Source organism: Anopheles arabiensis, chromosome 2, assembly GCF_016920715.1.
Source record: "Anopheles arabiensis isolate DONGOLA chromosome 2, AaraD3, whole genome shotgun sequence".
NCBI classification, from domain to species: Eukaryota; Metazoa; Arthropoda; class Insecta; order Diptera; family Culicidae; genus Anopheles; species Anopheles arabiensis.
In genome coordinates, this window is record NC_053517.1 from 9,968,662 (window position 1) to 9,991,116 (window position 22,455).

The 22,455-nt window shown below is 45.7% G+C and overlaps 1 protein-coding gene across 6 annotated transcripts; it reads right to left on the bottom strand.

Annotated features, from left to right (window-relative positions):
- Positions 1-693: 693 nt before the first annotated feature.
- On the bottom strand, positions 694-22,263 carry LOC120894315. Of its 6 annotated transcripts, none has more exons than XM_040296822.1 (6): positions 22,077-22,263; positions 20,628-20,739; positions 12,801-12,997; positions 11,918-12,274; positions 4,296-4,571; positions 694-3,653 (listed from the first exon to the last, which is right to left on the bottom strand). In XM_040296822.1, the coding sequence occupies exons 4-6, from the start codon at positions 12,156-12,158 to the stop codon at positions 3,565-3,567; spliced, it is 606 nt and encodes a 201-aa protein (XP_040152756.1). In that variant the 5' UTR covers positions 12,159-12,274; positions 12,801-12,997; positions 20,628-20,739; positions 22,077-22,263; the 3' UTR covers positions 694-3,564. The 6 variants fall into 6 exon arrangements, with proteins under 6 accessions (XP_040152756.1, XP_040152754.1, XP_040152758.1 ...); XM_040296820.1 differs by having other exon boundaries at positions 11,918-12,331; XM_040296824.1 differs by lacking the exon at positions 22,077-22,263 and adding an exon at positions 21,551-22,052 and having other exon boundaries at positions 11,918-12,331.
- Positions 22,264-22,455: the final 192 nt, after the last annotated feature.

The window sequence follows — 22,455 nt, forward strand, 5'->3', positions numbered from 1 at the left end:
TGTCTGGCCGTATGGTTTGGCTCCTTTGATTTTTAACGCAATTGCTATGGACCTCGATTTAATTTTACCAACGTTGTAAAAATGACCGAAAATGCATCCAGAAGATTGCAAGCAACACGACCAATCATTCAATGCATGCTGCAATGAAACGATGAACGCTTTTTCATCTTGCTGAGAAAGCATCCTAGAAGCATCCAGACCCCTATTTTAAACAGGGTTTTACAAGTCAGTTCCGAATGTAAACATTGTTAATCACCGCGGTATCCATCAAAACAATTTTTAATTTCCTCAGTATGATTTTCAAAACATCAACGGGCTGATGACATCATTTTTAAACCGAGGTTTGAAGCCGGATCTGCCGGATTCCGAGACCGGGAACTGATTCCGAACCTATTATTCGAAATCGAATTCACAACCTTTCGGAGCTAGCCGGATTCGATTCAGACCAAAACCCCCTCACTATTGTGCAGGGTTGGTTCCATAGACTGGAGTTATTCCAAACGTGTCGTAAAAATATGTCGATCGTGAGTTAATCGAGTTGTTGCTATTGTGGGCTTGGTGCGAAATAAGAACAGTAATTAAAAGAGTTTAAAATAATAATTTTGACCAATCGTTGCTGACACATCTTAATTTTTTAATTTACATACGTTTTTGTTGCGTTAAATCGATCAATACAAAAAACTGCAAACCGGCTCAATTTTTGCGCCACCATTCATTTATTCATTCATTCATTGTAATGTGTATGTGTATATATTATATACCGGTTTAGCATAAATACAATTCTTAAAACCTATACATTTTGCTGCTAATGCTATGTGTGATCGGTATGGTGTCAAAGGGGGGGGAGGGGGGGGAGCTTTTTTATTTGTTTTTCTCGTATTTGTTGTGGTATGCAACTTTCTAGCGTCGGTTGTAACGCGTGACTTTACGTGAATGTGTATACAAAAAAGATTCTTCGAAATTGTGTTAATTGTTTCCCTTGCGTTCCTAGGCAAGCTTACAAATATGCGACTACAAAAAAAGAACACAACACACATCATCACCGGTACTGAAACTAGTGATTAATTCATCAAAACATTAGAAAAATAATTCCACACTCCAGTTTCACTGTTTTTATTCCCCCGTTCGTCTCTGTACTTCTAATTTTTCTTCCGCTCCGCTCTCCGATTCCTCATGTTCACAATGCGCCTAATTTTAGTTGTATAAACTTTTGGTTTTGTAAATTTCATTTCTGCTATTGGGGGCTCCGAATGCAAAGTCACTGTTACCAGTTGCCACTTAAAGGCTTTTTCTGCCTTTAAACTGCATTACCAACGTCAACGGGGAGGATTTGTTTTTTTGCACTGAACTTATATTATTTTTGTATTTCGACAATTGACACATCTAGATGGGGGGGCGTTCTCTTCTCCCCTTTATCATGCTTTTATTATCATCCACTTCTCCCCCTCTATCACTCTGCCCTCTTCTGCCTCTCATACTTCAGCTCCACTGCTAAGGAGTCTCTCCTCGAACTTCCTCCCTAATGTTGCTCATATGTTAACGTGATGTTCATTTTAAAAGCTTCTGTTTTAAATCGCTTTAGCGTACCTTGGGTAAGATTCGTGGTGTTTTGTAACATTCAAAAAAGCGTTTGAATACTCCTGGGTCCCGTCCATTCATACTGCAAAACTAAAACATTGTGCACGATTAAAGTAAAACAACCCGAACGTTCAGTACAACATAAAAAAGAACCAAAAATAAAACAAAAAGATAGTCATGGAAAACAGGCAGCAGCTTTACCAGAGCGAAAGAGAGCATTTGCACAACAAAACGCAGCAAAGTCACACAACAACAGTAGAAACTAATTCGCAACACGTCTGCACGAAGTTAATTGCCATTGATTTGCTCTTCTTATTGTATTCCTTTTCATCCTTGGTTCGTCTAATTTATCACATGGACATAATTCGTAAGATTACCACATTACTACACGCATCCCCCATTTCCACGCGTTTCTCCCCAGACAAGGTGGAAAAAGCAACGTGCGAAAATGTATCTTTGGACATGAACAGAAAAGGAGCAAAAATTCGTTGTTTACCCTAGTGAGAGCAGGTGTAAGGAACAAATCGTTTAAAGACATGTGCGATGGGCGGGAGTGGCGTGCGTGGGAGGGATAAGTCATTTATGGGATAGGACATATTACTTCTGTGGCGCCTTACGCGTGCTAAGAGCCTTTAGATGATTCACGGGTTTTAAACCTATCTATAACCCTGCAGTTCGCTGCTAGGCTGTAAGGAGCTGTCATTGTCCGGAGGTGGTAAAAGCTAAACGAAGTTATCTTTATCGAATCTTATAAATTATAGCGATACCATTTAAAAAGGATCAACTCCCTGTAATACGTGTGTGCGAAACGTAGTTTACTAAAGCTAGTGATAATTCACTTCAAAGATCTCTTGGTAGTATCAACCAGTGACTGGACTGCCATGGGAACGATCGCAAACAAAGTTCGCAGGACGATGATCGCGAACCGCGCCCCACCTTACGATAATACCTGAAGGGCAACGCAACACAATCGACACCATGAAGGAACTTGGAACCAACGTTTCGAGAGATGTTTAAAAATGCATCTGAAGTCAGCGAAATCACTAAAGTTTTGGTAATTAACATGCCCCGTTTGTCAGAATAAAAACGCTGGCCTCAAACACTGATAGATTACACAGAATAGCAGCAGTATCCTTTCTCCCTGCTGCAAAACACTGTTGCATTGTTGCAATATGCGATCCACAGCATTGACAAACGAGCGTTACAGCTAGAGACTACTGGTGCGAGATCGGCGACTAATAACTTATCGTTTCGGCCCAACGACATCATTCACCATTCATGGGATGGGCTCCTGGATTCATGGGATACCTTAAAAAAGCTGTACTCGTATCGACAGGTGTGCTGCCATACCTTCGTTACGTTCATTGTCCTAACTACCAAAAAACAAAACTGAGCCACATTCGCATACGAAAGCAATCTAACTAGCATCTTACTTAAAAATGTTCTCCGCTTATCCGCCCTTTTTGCTTCCACTTTCCACCACCGTTTCGAAGCGCATCCCACTATCTTTGGCTCTTTGGGTGTCGGTTTTCTTCTTGCCTTGCGCTTTTCCGTGTTTGTGTGTGTGTGTTTTTTTTACTAAGCCTACGCTCTTCGACCGACTTCCAATTGCGGGAACGATCTACAATCGAGTTTTTCAGGCTGAGAGGGAAATAAATAAATTACCTAAACAGAAACCCACTCTTTCACACTTCTCCGCGCCTTTCACACCATCCACGCGCATCCATTTCCTGTTTCCGGGTGTGTTGGTCGGTCTGTTGGAAACGCCACTACGGTCCACACTTTGACTTCGGTATCGAAGACGACACACGGCACGTTTTCCATAACACTGACACACACAGTGTTGTGGACAGGATTTTCCTTTGTTTTGTCTGCCCAAACATAGTGCAGCGACACAGACTGGCAGAGCGCGGGGACACCACCCCACCATCATTCCTCTCGGGCAAGCTCAGGCGCAAGCAAGCAGCAGCAGCAGGTGGGCTGGCTTTACGTAGCGGTTGTCGTCGGTGGCGGTTGGCCATTGTTTCCGGCTGCTATGCAACTACTGCTCCCGTCGGACGCCTTACCGGCACAGTCTGTGTGTATCGGGGGAAGATGGGAGCAAAATTGGAGAGAGTGTTAATAGTGAATCGAATCATACGGCTCGAACGTGTTTGCCTGCCCCGTGGCCCAATTATACACTAATTAAATCAAACGATGTTCAACGGCTTCGCTCTGCTGGATGCATTCGCTAGGTGTGTACACGTCACTCAGGCAGTGTGCCGCCATTTGTACTGTTCAGCGGTGTATACGCGCTTGTGAAATATACTTTGTTTTATCGTATTACAGAAAAAAGCATTTACTTTGATTTAACAGCAAGTTGATCGATAACAGCTTACAGCTGCTATTAATATGGCCTGCAAGCGCATTCAACACGTGTCACGCTGCTCGAAAGGAACACAAACCCCATTCCCAATCAACGACATAAAGGATAGTTTCACGAAACAATCGAAGGCCTTCAATAACCACCTAACCACCATCCTAACTAGCTGTATGCACAACAGTGCAATGAGAAGCTTCACCGAACAGAACGCTTCGACTACGTGGACCACAAGAGAAGCTCGTTTTCGTCGCCCATCAAACCATTGTTCGTGCTTAAGGACTCGCTTTATCGGCTCCTGCTCTTCTCCTGGACAAGCGACAGAACAAAATTCACACACACACACACACACACTTACCCGAGGTAGAGAGGGAACCGAGTTGCGAGGACAGATCGGCCGTGGTCGTGGTACAGTGCGTCCCCAGTATGTCTGGCAGCGCGTTCCGCCGTCCTATCCGGCCAGTGTTGTAAAACTGATGATGGTACTCGTCGGACGTTCCTTCGCCGCCGGCCGCCGCCACCGCCGCCGTTCCACCCTGGCCGTCCGTGGCCAACCGTTGCTGAGTGGTTGGATCATCCCCTGCGCCCGATTCGCGCAGCTTATCCATGGTCGCTAATTTGATGATGCTTAACACTGTGATGCCAACACGCGCGCGACCAGGTTCCGTCCAGCATCCAGGGAAGGGGCAGCGAAAGAATGCACAGAAAAAAGAAGAAGAAGAAGAAGAAGAAGAAGAAGAAAAGAAACGAGCGATAAGAACAAACTGAAGAATGTCCCACTGCCAGGGGGAAGCGTCTGCAAGCAATCGTCGCCCAACACCGATAAAAGGTGGGAAGGAAGCGCGCTAATGGAATTAATCAAACACGGCCGGCGTTTGATCCGTGGGCTTTCTACTCCGTTTAACCGTATTAGTCCAGGAGCGTTCAGCTTTCATTATCGTGTTTGCGAAACGATTGGCGTTGGTTGGTTGGGATGTTGAGCTGCAGAGAATGAAACGTGGCGTACGCAAAAGGGAGGGAAAACGTGCCGCAAGAAGAGACAACAGGCTGGACAATGTGTTAGGCGCGATGGGTGTATTTTTAAGGCGACACAGGAACGGAGGAACATCTTTCTCGCGCCTTCAACTGAAACAGGATTAACTAAGCTATTTATTAAGCGATATTAAGCAAAGAGCTGAGTGAAAGCACGTATAAGGTGCTTGGGATGTATTGAAACACAAAAGGGATGGTGGGCGGTACTCTTTGTTTTTGCCGCAGGGATCCATTAAACGGATACAACAATAGAGCATTGGCCATAGAGAGCGAGAGTGCTAGGGAGGTGCCACATGCTGCGCTTCTGTTGTACACGTACTTGTACTGCGAGCGAGCGTACTTGTTTGGAGTAATTGCTACGGGGAACGAGAAACAATGGTTCCAGAACAAAAAAGGCCACAATAAAAATGTTACAAATGATACAAATACTACAACAACTGATGAGTGGCTAATAATCAACACGCCTAGAGATGTGCACACTGAGTAATAGTGAGTAGGAGGTGTAAGTTGTGTGAATGTATAGATTCATCTCAGCACGAAGAACTTATATGAACCCGTTCATTATTAATGCTATTTTTATGACTCATTTTTTTGGAGTTCTATTCGCACTCAAGGAGCGAGTAGAATCCCAAAAGAGTTAATAAATTGATTGGAGTGTGGTAAGGTAAGACGATTCGCAAATGAATAGTAAAATGATTTGAGTAGTGCACTATTTTTTATGAACCTTGAAAAAGTGAGTTGGAGATTCTAACTTCTCTGATCTATATCACTGAAAGAAGTGAGTATTCTCCAGGGTACACTAAGTAAGTGGAATCTGGCAAGTTTGAATATTTAGATTCAACTCAACACATCGAGTTTATGTGAATATTTTACTCTATTTACTCTATTTACTCTATTTTTATGATTCATTTTCTTGTGAAATTAATCCGAAAAGAATCAAACTCTAAACGATCCAGTAAGTTCAATCTCCAAAGAGTGTGTTATTAGTTGAGCCAGAGTGTTAGTTGTTTGGACATTGCATCCTAAAAGAATATCTTTATGATCGCATCGGAGAACAGGTGAGTTGAATCCGCAAAGAGTGAATCATTAGTCGGGACAGTGTGTGAATGAGAATGAGGACGAGTGAATCGCTAATCGGCAAGAAGAAGGAGTGAGTACAATCGCAAAGGAGTACTGAAAAGATTTGTTTAGGGCATTATGTTATGAGTCTTTTAGTTGGTGTTTAGTTCGTTAGTTAAAAATTCAATTCTTAAGAGCCTCGCCTTTTACTCTAATTCAAACCCCCCCCCCCCCCACCCAAAAGGGTGAATATATTCCCGTCTCTACTGCACCTCGCTGAAGAGCATCATTGTCCTGGTAATAGCGTCCTTTAGCTTCAGTCCTTTAGGATCAGATTCTACAATAGGGAATCGGATTACAGCGATGCTGCGCCATGACGTGTATCAATGCTACCATGGCTCCATGATGAAGACGCTCCATTGTTGTTCAGCTGCTTGGTTCGCCGGGTTTGGTTTGAGCTGGTAACGGTCGGTAAAAGAGACCGACAGCGATGACACACGACTAAGCACCGTGTGAATTTTCGGACTTGCGTCTTTCCTGCCCCAATTGGTGTTAACAAAGCAATCGATTGCCATCACGCGTGCCACCCGTTCTGCGTGGCCTGTCGTTTCACGAAACTTTGCCGAAACGATCGTCATCATCATCATCGGATTGATTCCATCATTAATCTAGGCGGGAATCGAGCGAGTTTGTTTTGTTGCTATTTGTCGAAGAAAAGCACATACACTAATGAAGAAATCGCTAGCATTAGTGTGTTTGTGAAGCTCGTGTGATGTGTGACTTCATCATGGCACAAAATTCAACATACCTGTGGTATCTAAAACCACCCATTGGAGACTAGCCTAGTTCCAGCCCGCATCGTTACCCGTACGCAGTGTGTTACACCAAGTACCACTTCTCGGTAATGACGGTCGGCGGTCACGCGGCCTCCTGTCATAATGCATACCGAGCCGTACCATAAAAAGGATAACGAGTCCTGTGTGCACCACCCCACACACACACATACACACACTTCATCTCACTCGCCAGCTAATGGGCTACACAACACAGAGAGACACAAGGCCAGACAGATACTAGGCTGATAGTGTGGTATGCGTGATGTCAAACGTGTCCTGCCCCAGCTCCACCACTTTGGCGTACACTTCAGCGTGCATAAAACCAAGGTGCATTGCAGAGTTCAGGTGGTGGAAAAGCGCCATTGGAGGGTCACCATATTCGAGGGACCTTACGTCATTTTAAAACCGTTAACCGTTAGCTTTCGCACACGAAACATAGCAAATAGAACAGATTTCTTAGTTCTTATGTCCTTTTTTGTATGTAGGTAAGTAGGTAAGCATACCAAGCTCACTTAAATCGTCTATACGTCTCGGAGATAATTAGGAAACAATGAGTAAAGAAGTAATATAAAAGATTTCATAACTCTTATCCTTCAATATGTCGCAAACATAGTGAATTTGACAATACATTCACACAAATACACTCTTTTTTATCATTTTTTGCTGCAGTAGCTGCGCTCAATCTATATTTTAATGTTAAATAAGAATCCTCAAAGCCGAGAATTGATTGAAAAATACGCTTAATTAACAAAAAGTTGTAGATAGAATCCATCAACAAGCACCGGGGACCATTATGTCAAGTGATGAATTGTCAAATTGCTCCGTATTCCACCACCTGATCTCCTAACAGGGTTTTCAGGGATTTTCATAGTTGTGGGACACTTTCTTGACTCTATCTTATGGGAAGTGAACTACATATGATAAAAATTGGACTCTATGGCACACTTTTTGGACAAGCGCCTTAGAAATTCCAGTTGGATTTGTCCAACAATCGTGCTATAGAGTCCAATTCGCATTACATTAAGTTCATTTCCCGTAAGAAGGACTCAATAAAGTGTCCCACAGCTATGAGAACTCCTGAAAAACCCTGTAATTCACCTTGTATATCAAAACAGCTTGTAGTATCGAAACAGCGTGTCATAGTTATAAATTACACATGGAAGGTTTTAATGTGTGAAGCTTCACTAGAAAAAAAATACACCTTTAAATCGGACGAATTCATTGCATCCCTTTTACGATGAATGATTGCACTATACATCGGCAAGTCATCCATTAGTGCCTTGCCAATGGTGTTATCGATGAGTAGAATCTTACGCAACGAGAGTCATTGCGGTGGAAAAAGCAAGAATAGCTGGTCCAACATTTCTTATTTCAGAGATTTTAACTTCTTTAGCGCTATCACTTGAATAGGGCGTTAGAGTGAATGGATTAGTTTAGGATCTCTTGCAGTACCCGGTTAAGCAATGCAACAAAAGGGAGGTAACGTACATATTCCGCTTAATCCCATTAACCCGTCCTATATGATCTAAGATTGCATGTTTAACGCTTCACCAGCACAGGAAAAACTCGGCCAGGACTGCATTTTTCAATGCACAAAAAGCTTCTTCTGCTCCTATTTCTCTCCTCCTCGGGTAAGAAGTACACGCGCGCCTTCCCATCAGCAACTATCGCACCAAACATACACCCAAGCACAAGACGCACGATAAAAGCCAAGAGCAAACAAAAGAGCATTGGCGGGAATGAAAATGCCTCCCTCTATTACCCCCTGCATTGACGTCACACACCATACCACTTGTGCCCCTAATGGGGGGGGGATGGAGGGTGGGCTATCAGAGCGCAACAACACAACGATAAAAAAGGTGACGCGTTTGAGATATGGAGGTGACAGAAGAAGTAGAAAAAATCGCGCGTTATCGCGTGCGAGAACAGTTTCTGCGACAACCGATGCCGGTAGTGTTCGCCGATAAGAAGCTGCACAACGCACACACACACACAAGCGGTTTTATTTTCTGATTACTTCGTTTGCCGGGTGGGTGTGTGTGTGTGTGTGTGTGTGGTCCGACTCCTTCAAACATCAAATTACGCGCGCAAACACCAAATGCGGCAATACTCAACACACATTGTTCACACAATTGCCCAAATGCTCTGATAAAATGCCAATTTTTGCCACCTGTGACTGTGTGTGGGTGTGATGCAAAAGAGATTTAAAGTGTGAAGTGAAGCATTAAAAATTCTAACTGAACTCCAGTGTTAAGCAACAAATAATGAACGTCCTATACTACACAGAGTCCGAAAATGCCTAACCGCGCTAACTTTCCCATCGAACGGTTGCTTCGAGGAAAGCCATTGAGATGTTTTGACAATTTTTTGCAGGCTAATAGTCCGCAACGCAAAAAATAAGGGACGACGAGAGGCGACTCCGTCCCCTGTTTTGTGCCGGAAACTTTCCCCCAAAGAACGCCCTTTCATGGAGGCAGCGCAGCTGCCAGTGCACATGAAAGCGCAAAGCAGCAGTTGAATAATGTAGTGTGGAGGACAACTTTTGACTCGATCGATTAGCCACCGCGCGCCGGACGGGAGATGTGAGCAGATAAGAAGGTTTCGCAACTTTTACAGCCATCCCTTTTCCCATCAATCCCCTTTTTACAAGGCTCACAACAACAACAACAACAACAACAACAAGGCTCTCAGGGATCAACTGCAAACCCATCAACTCAACAAAGCTGACACACAGCGGGGCAAAGAAATAGAGAGAAACGTCCAAGGAGCGCCCAAACCCAAAAAAACACACACAAAACTCTTTTCAACTGTTCTTAGATCCATCCCAAGTCTTTGCCCTTCAAAATAAAAATATATAAAAAAACGAAACAACAATTTACTGAAAGAAACATGCTGCTCCTTCGGCGGTATGTACCCACTAACACATTGTGTGTGTTTAATCGAAAAAAAACCAGCGTCCCTTCATCCATTTGCTATTTGCTCCAAGGCGAAAGCGCGCACAAATTGGCGGAAAAGCAAGAACTTACTCTATTGTGCACATTTTTCGTCCACAGCAGTAGCGGCGAATACTTTTTTTTGCCCACGGAGTGAGAGTTATGAAGTGGACCAACAGAGGGTCCGTCGTCGTCGTGCCTTGGCCAAACAATTCGTGGGAAGAAAATGTTATCATCATCTCGCGGGTTCGGGACGAGAAACACGCGCAAAACTGTTCACGGAAAAGCTCTTGAAAGCTCTCTTTTTTTGCAGCAAAACGATAACTACGGAGGAAGCAAAAAGCGCTTATTGCAACCGAATCGAAGCGAAAGAAAAAGGGCTGCAGTGGATGGAATTTGCTGGAAAGTTCGCGTCTTTGCTCTTCCCGTACGACCCGTTAAAGCTCTGTGTCTGCGAGGAAGTCTGTCCGCGCCGCCCGGGAGCGGTCGGAAGATCAGCGGGCTGCGCTTATCACTTAAATTATTATTTAATTACCACGCTGGGATGCATCGTTCCGCGGGGCGTGCTCAAGCAAAGTAAAGAAAGAATAATAATAACAAAAAAAAAACAAGATAATACTCTATTAAAAGCTTCCCACATTTTGTCCCCCAAGCCATACACGAACACGAAAAAGAGTGGGCGGCAGTGGGGTAGTCGGTGGTAAGCAGTTAACACTTTTATCATTTCCCGAAACACAACGCAAACGGCCAGCCAGTCGGTCGGGCGAAGGAGTTCGCGTATGTAATTAATTGTCCATCAAGCGAGCCAAGTCTGTGTGTTGCTGCTGTTGGCCAAGTGTGAACACATTTAGTAGGCGCCACTAAACTAAACCCACTATGGGGGCTATAGGGCGCCGTGGCTTGCTGTTAGTGAGCTTTTATTGGCACGCGGGTTAAAGGACACGCGAGACCGTGATACAAGGGCCGGAGCAAAGGAAACAGGCAGGAGGGAACGCGCTCGTGTGACAATATCCCAGCCCCCCCCCCCCCCCTGTGCCAACTATACTTGATTGTACATCCAGTTTGATCGTTCGCAACCTTACCGGGTTTTCCAGGGGTTCTCATACTTCTGGGAAACTTCCTGGATTTTATCTTATTGGAAGTGAACTTCACATGTTGGAAATTGCACTCTGGCACCCTTTTTTGACAGGCTCCTTGGAAATTCCTATTGGATTTGTCCACCAAGGGTGCTATAGAGTCCAATTCCCATTACATTACGCTCACTTCACATAAGAAAAAGTTAATAAAGCGTCCCACAGCTATAACAACTTCTGGAAAACCCTGTAAACTACTTGCAGGAGCACCCCTGACAGCGGAGTAGGGTATGAGCAGAACGGCGAACTGAAGAAAAAGAAAAAAAACACATTTATGCCAACGCAACGACACCACCAGAGCACAACGTTTATGGCCGAAGACTTATCACAACGCCAGGGCACAACCAGGCTCGGTTGCATTTTATGACCATGTCCATGTGCACATGACACATGGGGGGGGAGGGGGGTTTGGGGATAAGCATGAGGTGTGTCCGTCGGGTGCGGAAGACTTACTGTATGGCGCGACCAAAAGCGCGAGCGAAGTGTATGATACAGCCGTCGGATTTTGCCACTGAACAATGGATGGAGCCGTTGTAGTGATGGCGAGATCAAGACACTGTCGCTTTAATATGCAGTCAGGCGTGATTTAAACATGAAGAAGGGATCGCCGCCACCAACGACCTTCGGTAGGTTGATTGAATCGTGAAAGGACTGTACTGGTGTATTGCACTTTTGATTGAGGTAATTGATTTATATGGCGAGGGAGGTTAAAGTGACTTTGATGATGTGCGTATGGGGCACCAGAAGCTGCTAGTAAAGAGCTATGCTATGGTTAGTAAGTATGAGAACACTACAGTCTAAAGCTTAGACAAAGTCACACACACACACATCCAAGTGCGTTGATGATTAGTATATGACAACATACAACCAATTCATTATGATAAGGGATAAAGGAAATAAATCGCTATGTTGGCGCCCGTCCAGCGAACAGGCTGGTTAAAAAATATGCCTATCTATCTGCCACGACAGCAGGGGAGGCAGCAGTACCTTGAATGCGCGTAAACCGTGGCATCAGTTTGGCAGTTTTGGCGACAGAATGAAGCGCAGGTTGGTCCAGCAGACGTTGGCTGCGCGTCTTGCGTAGAGATAATGGCCGCCGCTCCTGATATTTGTCCATAGCTATCCGGTCGTTGATGGAGGTGGAACCTCTCCAGCTATGACTACGCACGCCTTGCTGCGGCATTGGGTGATCACTCGCTGTAACTCGTTGCACACCGGTCGATTTCATAGCTGGCGAACCGAAGTTCCAGACAACACAACCAAAGCCTGCCTAAAAACCGCTTTTTTCGGACCGCGGTACTGTGTTTTCACCACAGTTTCTTCAACGATTAACACCGTTCAAAACTTTGAGATAAACAATATTTACACAAACAGACACGTAAAAAAACAAATCAGAAACAACTAATTTTTTTAAATTATTAGAAGGAGTATAACCATTCCCATTTGCCAAAGAAATAAAATAGAAAAGAAAAGGAAGATAAAGAAAAGAAAAGAAAGATAAGGAAAAGAATTAGAAAATAATTGTTATACGAGTAGAACGATGAAACAGAAACAGTTGGAAACAAATAGAACTAATCATTAACCTAGAAACAGTTTAACAAAAGTCCCAAAAGCCAATGGAAGTATTTACAAAAATAACACAGTAAAAACAAAACGAGAAAAGACAACATCGGAATAACAAAGTTTGATGGGAGTATGTACAGAAAAAGATTTCTAAATGGCTAAAATAGCAAAACAAAACAATATCAAGCAGGACGACGAATGATTTCCACCTCTCTCACCCTAACCTATATGTACAATGGTGCAACGTGTTTATGATTTCACCGGACCGGAGTTATGTGTCGGCAATGGCTCGTGCCTTGAAGCTTACCTTCACAATTCGACCGGATCCAATGTCGACAGGTTAACGTGTTGCTTCCAGCTGCCCCCGTGTTCCAAAAATAGGCTCTATTTCGGTACGCTCATACGCTACTGCTGCTGCTACGGCCACACTGACGGAGTCTGCACGTTGAGAAGGACGAAAGCCAACAGGGGCCACACATCAGGCCGGGCGGCCCGGGAATTCAACTAGAGGGCGCGTAGAAGAGAAAGAGGATAAGAGATTGTGAGTGGTGAGAAACAGGAAGCTGCTAGACAAGCATTACGACACGGCGGCAAATACAGTGTGTGTGCGAGAAGAGATCATTTCTCGACTTGTACAAGATGATTGCCCTAAACGGTTGTTTGTGTGTGTGTGTGTGTGTGTGTGTGGGTATAAATACACACAGAAAGGTAAGCACAAACCGATGGTGAGACAGTACCGAGAACGGACAGCTCCAGTCAACTGTGTCTAGGCTTAGATGCCTACCGTAGACCATTTGCCGCCCGTGCTTTGTGTCGTGTGTAGCACACAGATGAACGACTAAGCGCGGGCTGCCGCCTGATGGTTGTCCTGATGGAGGTAATGGTAATAATGCTAGGCGACAATAACACAAACACCCGTGTGACAGCAACAAACTGGGTCACTTTATCCGGTTGTGGCGGTTGTGGTGGGAAAATCGTGAGGTTGGGAACTATTCTTACACACATCCACACCAACGTTCTAGCTGGGCAAGGATCAGACATTTATGGGGATGCATGATTTCCGGTTCCAAGCCCGTCAAAACCAAGTGTGGCAAGTGTGTGCGTGTGTGGTTTTGCCTAATTCACCGGTGGCTTTGTGACTAAAGGGAAACTCAAAGACGGCTACCACACCCAATATTTCTGTAACAGTTTCGACAGGGTTTCACCACGGAAGTTATTCCATCATCAATCTGAACTCTTCATTTTCATCTTTGGTACAACAACCATTGTTGGTAAAGCCCTACCTGTATCTATACCACTAATGAGCTTAGCTTTCAGTGACTTATTGATTACCCATAGGAGATAGTCGGGGGCTTGAACCCATGGTGGGTATGCTGCAAAGTCGTAAAAGCTGACGACCATACCACGAGACGGGCCTAAATCTCAATCTGAGCTGGTTATTGGATAATGGATGTATGGAAAAAGGGTGACTATGTATAACCCGCGAGTAGGAATAAGTCTAAATATTCCATTTGGACAATTTCGACGACTAAAAAGTATTCTACCGCTGACTACAAGGATGCAGAATAGCAGTGTATACTCCAATTCAAAATGATTCAAAAATCTTCATGCTCTATTTCTGAACTGCATTACCTTAATTACAATCAGGCCAACAACAGGTGCAAAACATCTATTAACTCCGACAAAGATACAGCTGGAATTCCAATATACACACATAGATCCAATAATATCCTTAGGCCAATTAGCGCTGGTCAGTTTATCGGGAATGGTTCAAAGCGAACGGTTGATTTGATTTCCCTGCCAAGCAAAGAATGGCTTTCATCCGGAAAATTTGTTTCAAGCCCTTTTATCCGTCCCGCGTAATGATTAGATTGCGCTAGTAAAGCGCTTGCGGACACGCGAAAGGCTGGCGCAGGCTCTGGCTCTGGCTGCTCTAATTGGAGTGAAGTTTCAATTAATTTAACAGCACAGCACAAGTGATACATCGATAATGGATTACTACAGGCTCGAAGGGCAACAGGGGCACACGCTGTGCAGCGTTTGCAGAAGTATTTGCTACAATAAAATCAGCACGCAAAAAAAGAAACGATGTACTCCATAAAATTCCAATGTTAAAAAGCGTCACGCAGAAAACGGTTCCGTAGTCGGACGTTAGGCGTTGATGGGTTGTGGAAATGTTGCACATATTTTTCACCTAGACACGACTCTCCTTCTTTGCCAGGGTTGTATGGTTATACACTATACAACAGCACAACTACGCTCTGCTCCCTGATGTACGATAGCTAGACAATAGCCAGGAGGCACCAAACTGCTGTCTGCCAATTTTTGACAGCTCATTTCCAACGTGTGAAAGCATCCTGATCCTATTGCCCTCCCCCTCTCCCTCTTTCGTACGCTTTACGACGTCTAATTATCTCACCGAAAAACCTCCCTCAGCCACCACTACTACAACATATAAGCCTCGTCCCGTTCCGGTGTCTGTTTTCTGCGTGAAACCCCAGTAACTGGAACCCTGCCTGCCGCCCGAAGCCGGAAGAGTCTTCGCTTCCCTAGAGCGTTCGAATGGGAGGGAGGAGTGTTTCAGGTTACACCGTGCAAACTGTGGGCACCTAACTTGGCACCCCCTTGGCTAGGACACGCTGACAACTAGTCCCCCTAACTCTCTTTCTCCTCGCTCAAGCGCGTCTTTTACCACGGCGTCGTCGATGACCTTCGAAACTTTCCAACACGCGGGCACGATTTGTTTGTGTAAAGAAAGATAGTTCGTGCTACGGAGCGGTGGTGGGTGACCGTGGTGCTGCTGCTGCTGCTAAAGCGTAAAGTTGCATGGTAACCGTACGGCTGGATGAAACACGGATACACCGGGTATCCATCCCCATTTATCCAGGGAGAGGACGGCGACGCTTTTGCGCTGAAAGCGGGATACTCGGGTGGCACGCACGGTAAGGGGTGACATTAAATTAAAGTTTGAGTTCTAAGCCCCCCGACCACGATCCGTGCTGAGCCGCGACGGGTAAGGCGAAGCAATCCACCCTCTCTATCTCTCTATCGGAACACGGAATCCAAACGGGAACGACGGGAAGAAAGCATGGCAGACAGACAGCAAAACAGCGATTTATATTAATGGGTCTCCGCCACCACCACCAACACCACCACCACTATACAAGATTCGATCGATTCATTGGTGACGACCTTCTGTTACATTGCAGTGCGGGAAAGACCTCACCACTCAGTGATAAAACACTCTTTGTGGCATCGATTGGGTTAGAAAAATCGAGGGAAGTGTTTTTTCTGGTTGGCTTTATGCACTAATTTGCAGTAAAGTATTTTTTTTTATTACACGTATTAGGACTTGTAGGAAAGAACAGAACGCAGTAGATTTAATAATTCCAGAGGACTTAAGGTGTCTTGCATATTCACCACTTGCGAGATGTTTTTCCACAGATGATACAAATTGTATTTACGTCACAATATTCCATCAGTTCTTCCACATGATTTTCGGCATGAATCTGGATTGTGTTTGATAGCGCGAATGTTCTAACACAGGTAAAATTATCCATTTGGAAAGGTGACGCCTAAATTTCCCTAATTTTTGCATCAAAAGTCAATTTACAATGTTTTTCGCAAACCCAAACATTGCCCTATCGCACATAAAGGCTGCCAAAGTCGATCTAGATTGTGGCGTGTTGAAGATCATGTGGAAGAACTGATAACAAATAAAATGCTAAAAGAAATCATTCATTCCACAGCTGTTGAAAAACTTGTCGAGAGCGATTTTACTTAGCCACTTATCCATCCATGGACACAGCATGGTTTACCACCGTACACGCGATGTTGAGCAATACGTCACAAAGTGCTGTAAAGCGCAATCCACAGTATGAAGTGTTGAAAATCATGTGGCAGAACACAACAATTATCGTCTCGAAACTAGTGATGTGCTCTCTGGAGCGCACCCACGACTCCGATCCGATTCCAACTATTGTTAGTCCGATTCCGACTCCGACAAAATTAAACCACTAGATCCGCCCGGAGTCGGAGTCGTCCCGAGTCGTCGGAGTCGGAATCGTTCGAAGTTGTCAGGAGTCTTTCGGAGTCGTTTGGAATCGTTCGGAATCGTTCGGAGTCTTCCGGAGTCATTCGAAGTCGACCGGAATCGGTATCGGATTCCGGACGACTCCGACTCCGAACGACTCCCGACGACTCCGAACGACTTCAGACGATTCCGGACGACTCCGACTCCGAACGACTCCGAACGACTCCGAATGACTCCGGACGACTCAGACTCCGAACGACTCCAACTCCGAACGACTCCGACTCCGAACGACTCCGACTCCGAACGACTCCGACTCCGGACGACTCCTAACGACTCCGGACGACTTCTAACGATTCCGGACGACTTCTAACGATTCCGGGCGATTCCGAACGACTCCGGATGATGCAGGGCGGATCTACCTTCTGGAGTCGATTCCGAATTAATCGGAGTCGGATCGGAGTCGACTCCCAATTTTTCCCAACTTTACCCATCACTACTCGAACCCCCCTCGTAAAGCTAGTAACATTGGAAACATTGGCTCGCAACACGATGCAACTTGCATACTAACTCACTGCCACTCTTATTTCTATCATTGAAGGATTAAAACTGAGACTCACTCCATCGCTCGCTTTCGCTGTTGGACACCTTAAGTAAATGCCGTAGGATGTTGTGCTTGATTGCCGCCAACCCGAGACCGGGGCACCGAATCAGGCGAATCGATCTTCTTTCCAACAGTGACAACGCCGTGCCCGTGACTGGCGTGTGTCTCGATGAAAAACGATCTCCGCACGCAAGAATCTCCTCGTCTTCTTTCGCTCCACTCAACCCCCCCGCCCGCTACCAGCAGAACCACAGACCAATCAATCGGTGCGCAGACACACGCAGACGCCACACAGCGGGGGCCACCAAATTGTGGGTGGTGGTGGTGGTGGTGGGGTGTTGTGTACGCCCAGCCGCCTTCGTTCTTGATTGGACTAATTAATTGATTGCATAATTGGTACGGGGGAACAACCATCAGAAAAACGGTGAACGGAAGAAGCGGAAAGGATTGATGAGAACTTAGTGACACGGGCGGTAGTCGGGGCGGCGTTAGCAACCGACCAACCAACCCGACCGACCGGCTGGCTGCTGCTGTTCGCAATTTGAGCTGTCGGAAATGATACCCCACACAACACTCGCCGGCGCTGCCGGCTAATACCGGTAAACGCAAACACAACCAGCCAGTGATAAGGAATGATTTTCGTCCCTACTCCACCACAGGGCCCGGGGGGGTGATAGCCCCTTTGATTGGGTTATTGGAGCACGTTGGAGATATGGTTTTTTCCCGATATTTTTTTTTTTTTGCAAATGAATCAAATTGAATACAGAGAAAATCACAACAAGACACATGATATCAAGTGAAAATTGAGTATACTTATTACGTTTCATTTTTCGTTTTTGATTGCTGCGCAAAAAGGTCAAAGGGCTAAATGGCCTAGAAAGGGAAGACGGATTATAGGGGACGAGGAGTTTACGGTACGGGCATTGGTCATGGTCTTCTCATGATCATAATGCACTCACCATTAGGTATGGCTTTAAAAAGGAATAAAACGCAAAACACTTCTAAGAGCGAAATTAAACGAAATAGCGTAGAGCATATTGGATTTATAATCTTTGAAATATATATTAATATCTCATTCAAAAATTTCCGGCTAACGGGGAGCTTTGCAAAGCCTTAAAACCCGCTATGCTCGTTGCAAGACAGTTATCTTTTTCCTATGAAGAAAACAAGTAGGTGTGTAGATTCAATTGAGTGTTGGTAGACTGTTTTTTCTTGCAATTTTAAGCACAAATTCAACACATTCCGTGAAGTGCTGACAACATGTGATTATTTGTACTAAAATTCCTCTTCCAAGCCACATAGACACATACACACACACCCGGCCCACAAGCCTTTGACGTCTTTATGCTGTACTGTGGTGAGCAAAGAGTGTCTTTCTTTTTTTTTTTAATCAAACGACGTCAAGATGAGAGAAAGCCAAAGCCAGTCCAGCCATCCGTCTGGCGTACATTTCTCGGTATATTGCGCCAGTCCTCCTACGTCAATTTGCAAAACCACATCGCCATCCCGCCAACCTACCACCCCGCAATCTTTGCAGCAGAAACAGATGGGCGGTCTGGTTGGTCGGGCGAACAGCGAAAAATAATTGTTCCGGGGCTCCCCAACTTTCATCCTCCTCACCAACACATCCCCAACCGTACGCCATACCATCCCCATCCCATCCCGATACCGGCATGGTTTGTGGCCAAGGCTATAAAACGAAACACCGGCTGACTAAACACACCGCCCCGCCCTCCCTCACCGCACCAAGCGCCCGCGCGAACGGTCAAACGCACAAACAATTGACATTCATTATGTAAAGTAGGTTTAATGGTACTATTTTGTTTTCCATTCACGTGCCTCCCGCGGGGGTTGGTTGTGGTTGGGAAAGAGGCAAGAGGGAGGACTAGAAGCGTCCTTTTTTTTTTGCTGCAATGTGGCCGTTTAATTTCGTTAAACTTTTTTCTTACTTTTTGCATTGAAATTTGGTAAGAAAATGAGTTTTTTTCTACTGATAAAAGTTGTTCATTACACATCATAGAAGTTTTTGAACAGAAATTATGTGACACTGGGTACGACTTTGGAGATGAAATTGGGGCGGAATTTCTTACCATCTTCGTCTTAAAGCGGTTCGGACACGATTTGACATTGCACCAACAAGAACACAAACACACACACAGTTTGTCTGTATGTGAAATCGGCATAAATCCTTGCTGCCATTCCCGGCATCGGGCAGTAGAAGTGCTGCTCCAACCAGTCGAAGGTCCAAAGCACATAGAACCCGGAATCAAGGGCTCAAGGATTGAAGCAAGCAAGTTTGTTTACAGTTCAACGGCCGAGAGCACTGGTTCAAGCTAGTGGTGTGCTCTCTGGAGCGTGGAGTGGAGCGCAACTACCACTACGACCCGATTCCAGCTATTGTTAGTCCGACTTCCGACTCCGGCTAAACTGGAACCACTTGTTCTGCCCGGAGACCTCGGGAGTAGTGTTAGGTTTTATGAATCCTTTGTTAAGATTCATTCAGATAAATCTTCGGGGATTCGAATGTCGAACCGAATCACCAACGATTCATGATTCTCTCTCTCCAAGCATTCATGAATCTCGTAAGATTCACCAATCTTCCAAGATTCGTGTATCCATTCATGTATCCATTTGCTCAATGCCATACAGTGGTACGGTGGTTAACTTGCACGACTTAACAACGTGCCCGTCGTGGGTTCAAGCCCTGCATGAGCAGCCCCCTCGTAGCAAAACAAACTATCCGACTGTGTTGTACATGCCAAGAAGTCTCGAAAGCCTGTGTAGGCTGGTGTGACCACGTAGGTTGACCACGCCAAACAGAAGAATAATAAGAAGCTCAGGCTCTATGAATCTTTGGGGATTTATCAATCCCTAGAGATTCTTAAATCTTTCGAGATATATGAATCTAATGAGATTCATTAATCTTTCGAGATTCGTGAATCTTTTCAACAGAGATTCAGATTCATTGAATCATTTCAAAGATTCATTCAGATACATGAAACTGAATCAGATTTACCCTAATCTACTCGGGAGTCGTCCAGAGTCTTCGGGAGTCGTCCGGAGTCGGCCAAAGATGGCCTTTGCAATTCGTTGTTATCTAACATTTTATCGACCGGAGTCAGCAGGTATTGGAGTTGGAGATGAAATGCCCGCTTCACAAAATATTGCACTGGCCGTTTCGGGCTAACAACAGAACGACTGCGGATGATTCCGGATGACGTCAGACGACTCCAGACGACTCCTGACGACTCCGTGCGGTTGCGGACGGCACCAGAGGCTTCCAAATGGCTCCGGATAATGCGGGACCTACCTTCCGAGGTAGGTTCAGAAATTTTCGGTGTCGACTCCAGATTGTTGCCAACTTTAACCCATCACCACAATGCCACAGGGACATAGAGGTAAGACACGTCGGATTGGAAAGAAGGACTGATCCACTGTCTTGCCAACTCCACGAAATGGTGTACAAAAAAATGTAACTTAATGTAGAAAGCTAAACTCACCTCCTATTTATTTCCCTCTATTTCCACCATACTGTGCAACGATTACAAGTTTTTTTCTGCAATTTTTCCACTTTTCTGCTACGGGTAATGGTTCAACCAGCTTCAACCCGGTCTAGGTGAACAGAGAGAGAGAGAGAGAGATAAAGAGTGAGAGAGGGAAAACACAGGCTTACAATGGTGCACACACACACACAGCAAACACTGTCACGCATCGTCCCGAAAGGGCACACACTTCGATCGGGAACGGGCAAGGTAAAGGTAATCCGCAAAGCAACACGGCCAACTACCGAGATCTAGTTGGCCATGAACCAGGGGAGGATGCCTTTGCCTGCTGCCGCGATTCACCGCCAACAACACTACAGTACCACACTAGAAAACACTGCAGCACTGCGAACCTGCCAGCAGGCCGCGAATAGAGTGTATGAGTGTGAGATAGAGAGAAGCAGAGAGAGAGAAGGAGAGAGAGAAAGAGAAAGAGGGAAGGAAATTGTAACACAGCCAAGCGATATGGTGTTTCTTTGCCACTGCTTCCTCACCGCACGACACTGCACACTTTTCATACGAAAAACCAGAGAAGTGGGCCTCGGAAAAAACACGACAAAAAAGACGGTGCACACGGACGAAAATGGGGAAAACGAAACACTGAATCACTCTCGGGCACGCACACACTCAGACACTGCGTGGGGGAGGGGTGGCTACATAACCCCTTCCGGGTTTGCGGGTAGTGTAGCAAGGCAGGTGTAGCGCAGCTGCTGCCGCTGCTGGGCAATTTACTTCGCGAAAAGCACACACCGGTGGGAGTGGATGCTGTGTATTTGTGCTTCAAACTGTGTGTGTGTGTGGGTGCGCTCGAGTGAATGGTCGGTGAAAACCGCAGACAAACTACGCACTTCGCACGCACGTATCAATTTGTTACCGCTCACCCCCGTTTCCTTCGCTAGCAATTGGTCGTACGAAGCGCGAAGGACGTTGTGCAAAATATGTCCGGAAAGGGGAATGAAAAAAAATCACAAACACTTCGAAAACTATTCTGCACTCAGAAAGGACCGGAACACTAATGTAATGTGCAGGGGAATAAAAGAACTAATTCAACGTTCACACCACACGAAGGCCACGAAGCGCAATCACTCTCGGCAGAGGGAACCGCAGTGCAAGGAACGGCAGGAAACCGCAGGGCAAGGGCAAGGCAAAACCGTGACGTCGCAAACCGTCCGGGAGGTAAGGCGCAGCGATTAGAGCGACACACTAACACACGCCACCCTGTGGGACCTGCGAGATAACCGTCCGGGATCGCCTGGGTAAGATTATCTCGGCGCGCGCGTCAGCGATGAACGAAACGAAACCACACATATGCACCCATGCAGCTTAGGAAGCCGTGTACGTCACACATACGCCGTGGGGTGTGTGGGGGGTTGGGATTACGCGAGAGCTCGAACACGCCAAACCTACCTAGGCCACTAAGCACAGCGCGATTACGGCGGATTTGTGACGGACACAAAACAATCGCCCACAGTTGCACGGTTTTTTGCCGATTCGCTCGTTTGCTCGGTCCGCAGACGTGTTGTTCAGTTGCAGCGTTTGACAGCGAATGAGGAGCGATCGGCTGGTGAAGTTTTGGCTTTTCTTCGCTCCGGTTCGCAGACTCGGCCATTCGGGTGCCCATTGACGGAGAAGCAGTTGACAGAAGAGGACCTACTTTTTCATGCAACGTTTCTACGCGACGACGCGATAATCGCGTTTGCGAAAACAATACGCAAATTTTCATTGCAACGAAAACATGTTTAGGGTCGTGTCGGTGCTCCGTCGAATGCGATTTTATCGCACGTAC

Coding starts and splice junctions, on each gene's coding strand:
- LOC120894315 (XM_040296826.1), bottom strand. CDS start 12,158: ATGAAATCGACCGGTGTGCAACGAGTTACAGCGAGTGATCACCCAATG. Junction 4,572..11,917: donor ACGGTTTACGCGCATTCAAG/GTACTGCTGCCT, acceptor TTGGCATCACAG/TGTTAAGCATCATCAAATTA. Junction 3,654..4,295: donor CGGTTCCCTCTCTACCTCGG/GTAAGTGTGTGT, acceptor CGATACACACAG/ACTGTGCCGGTAAGGCGTCC.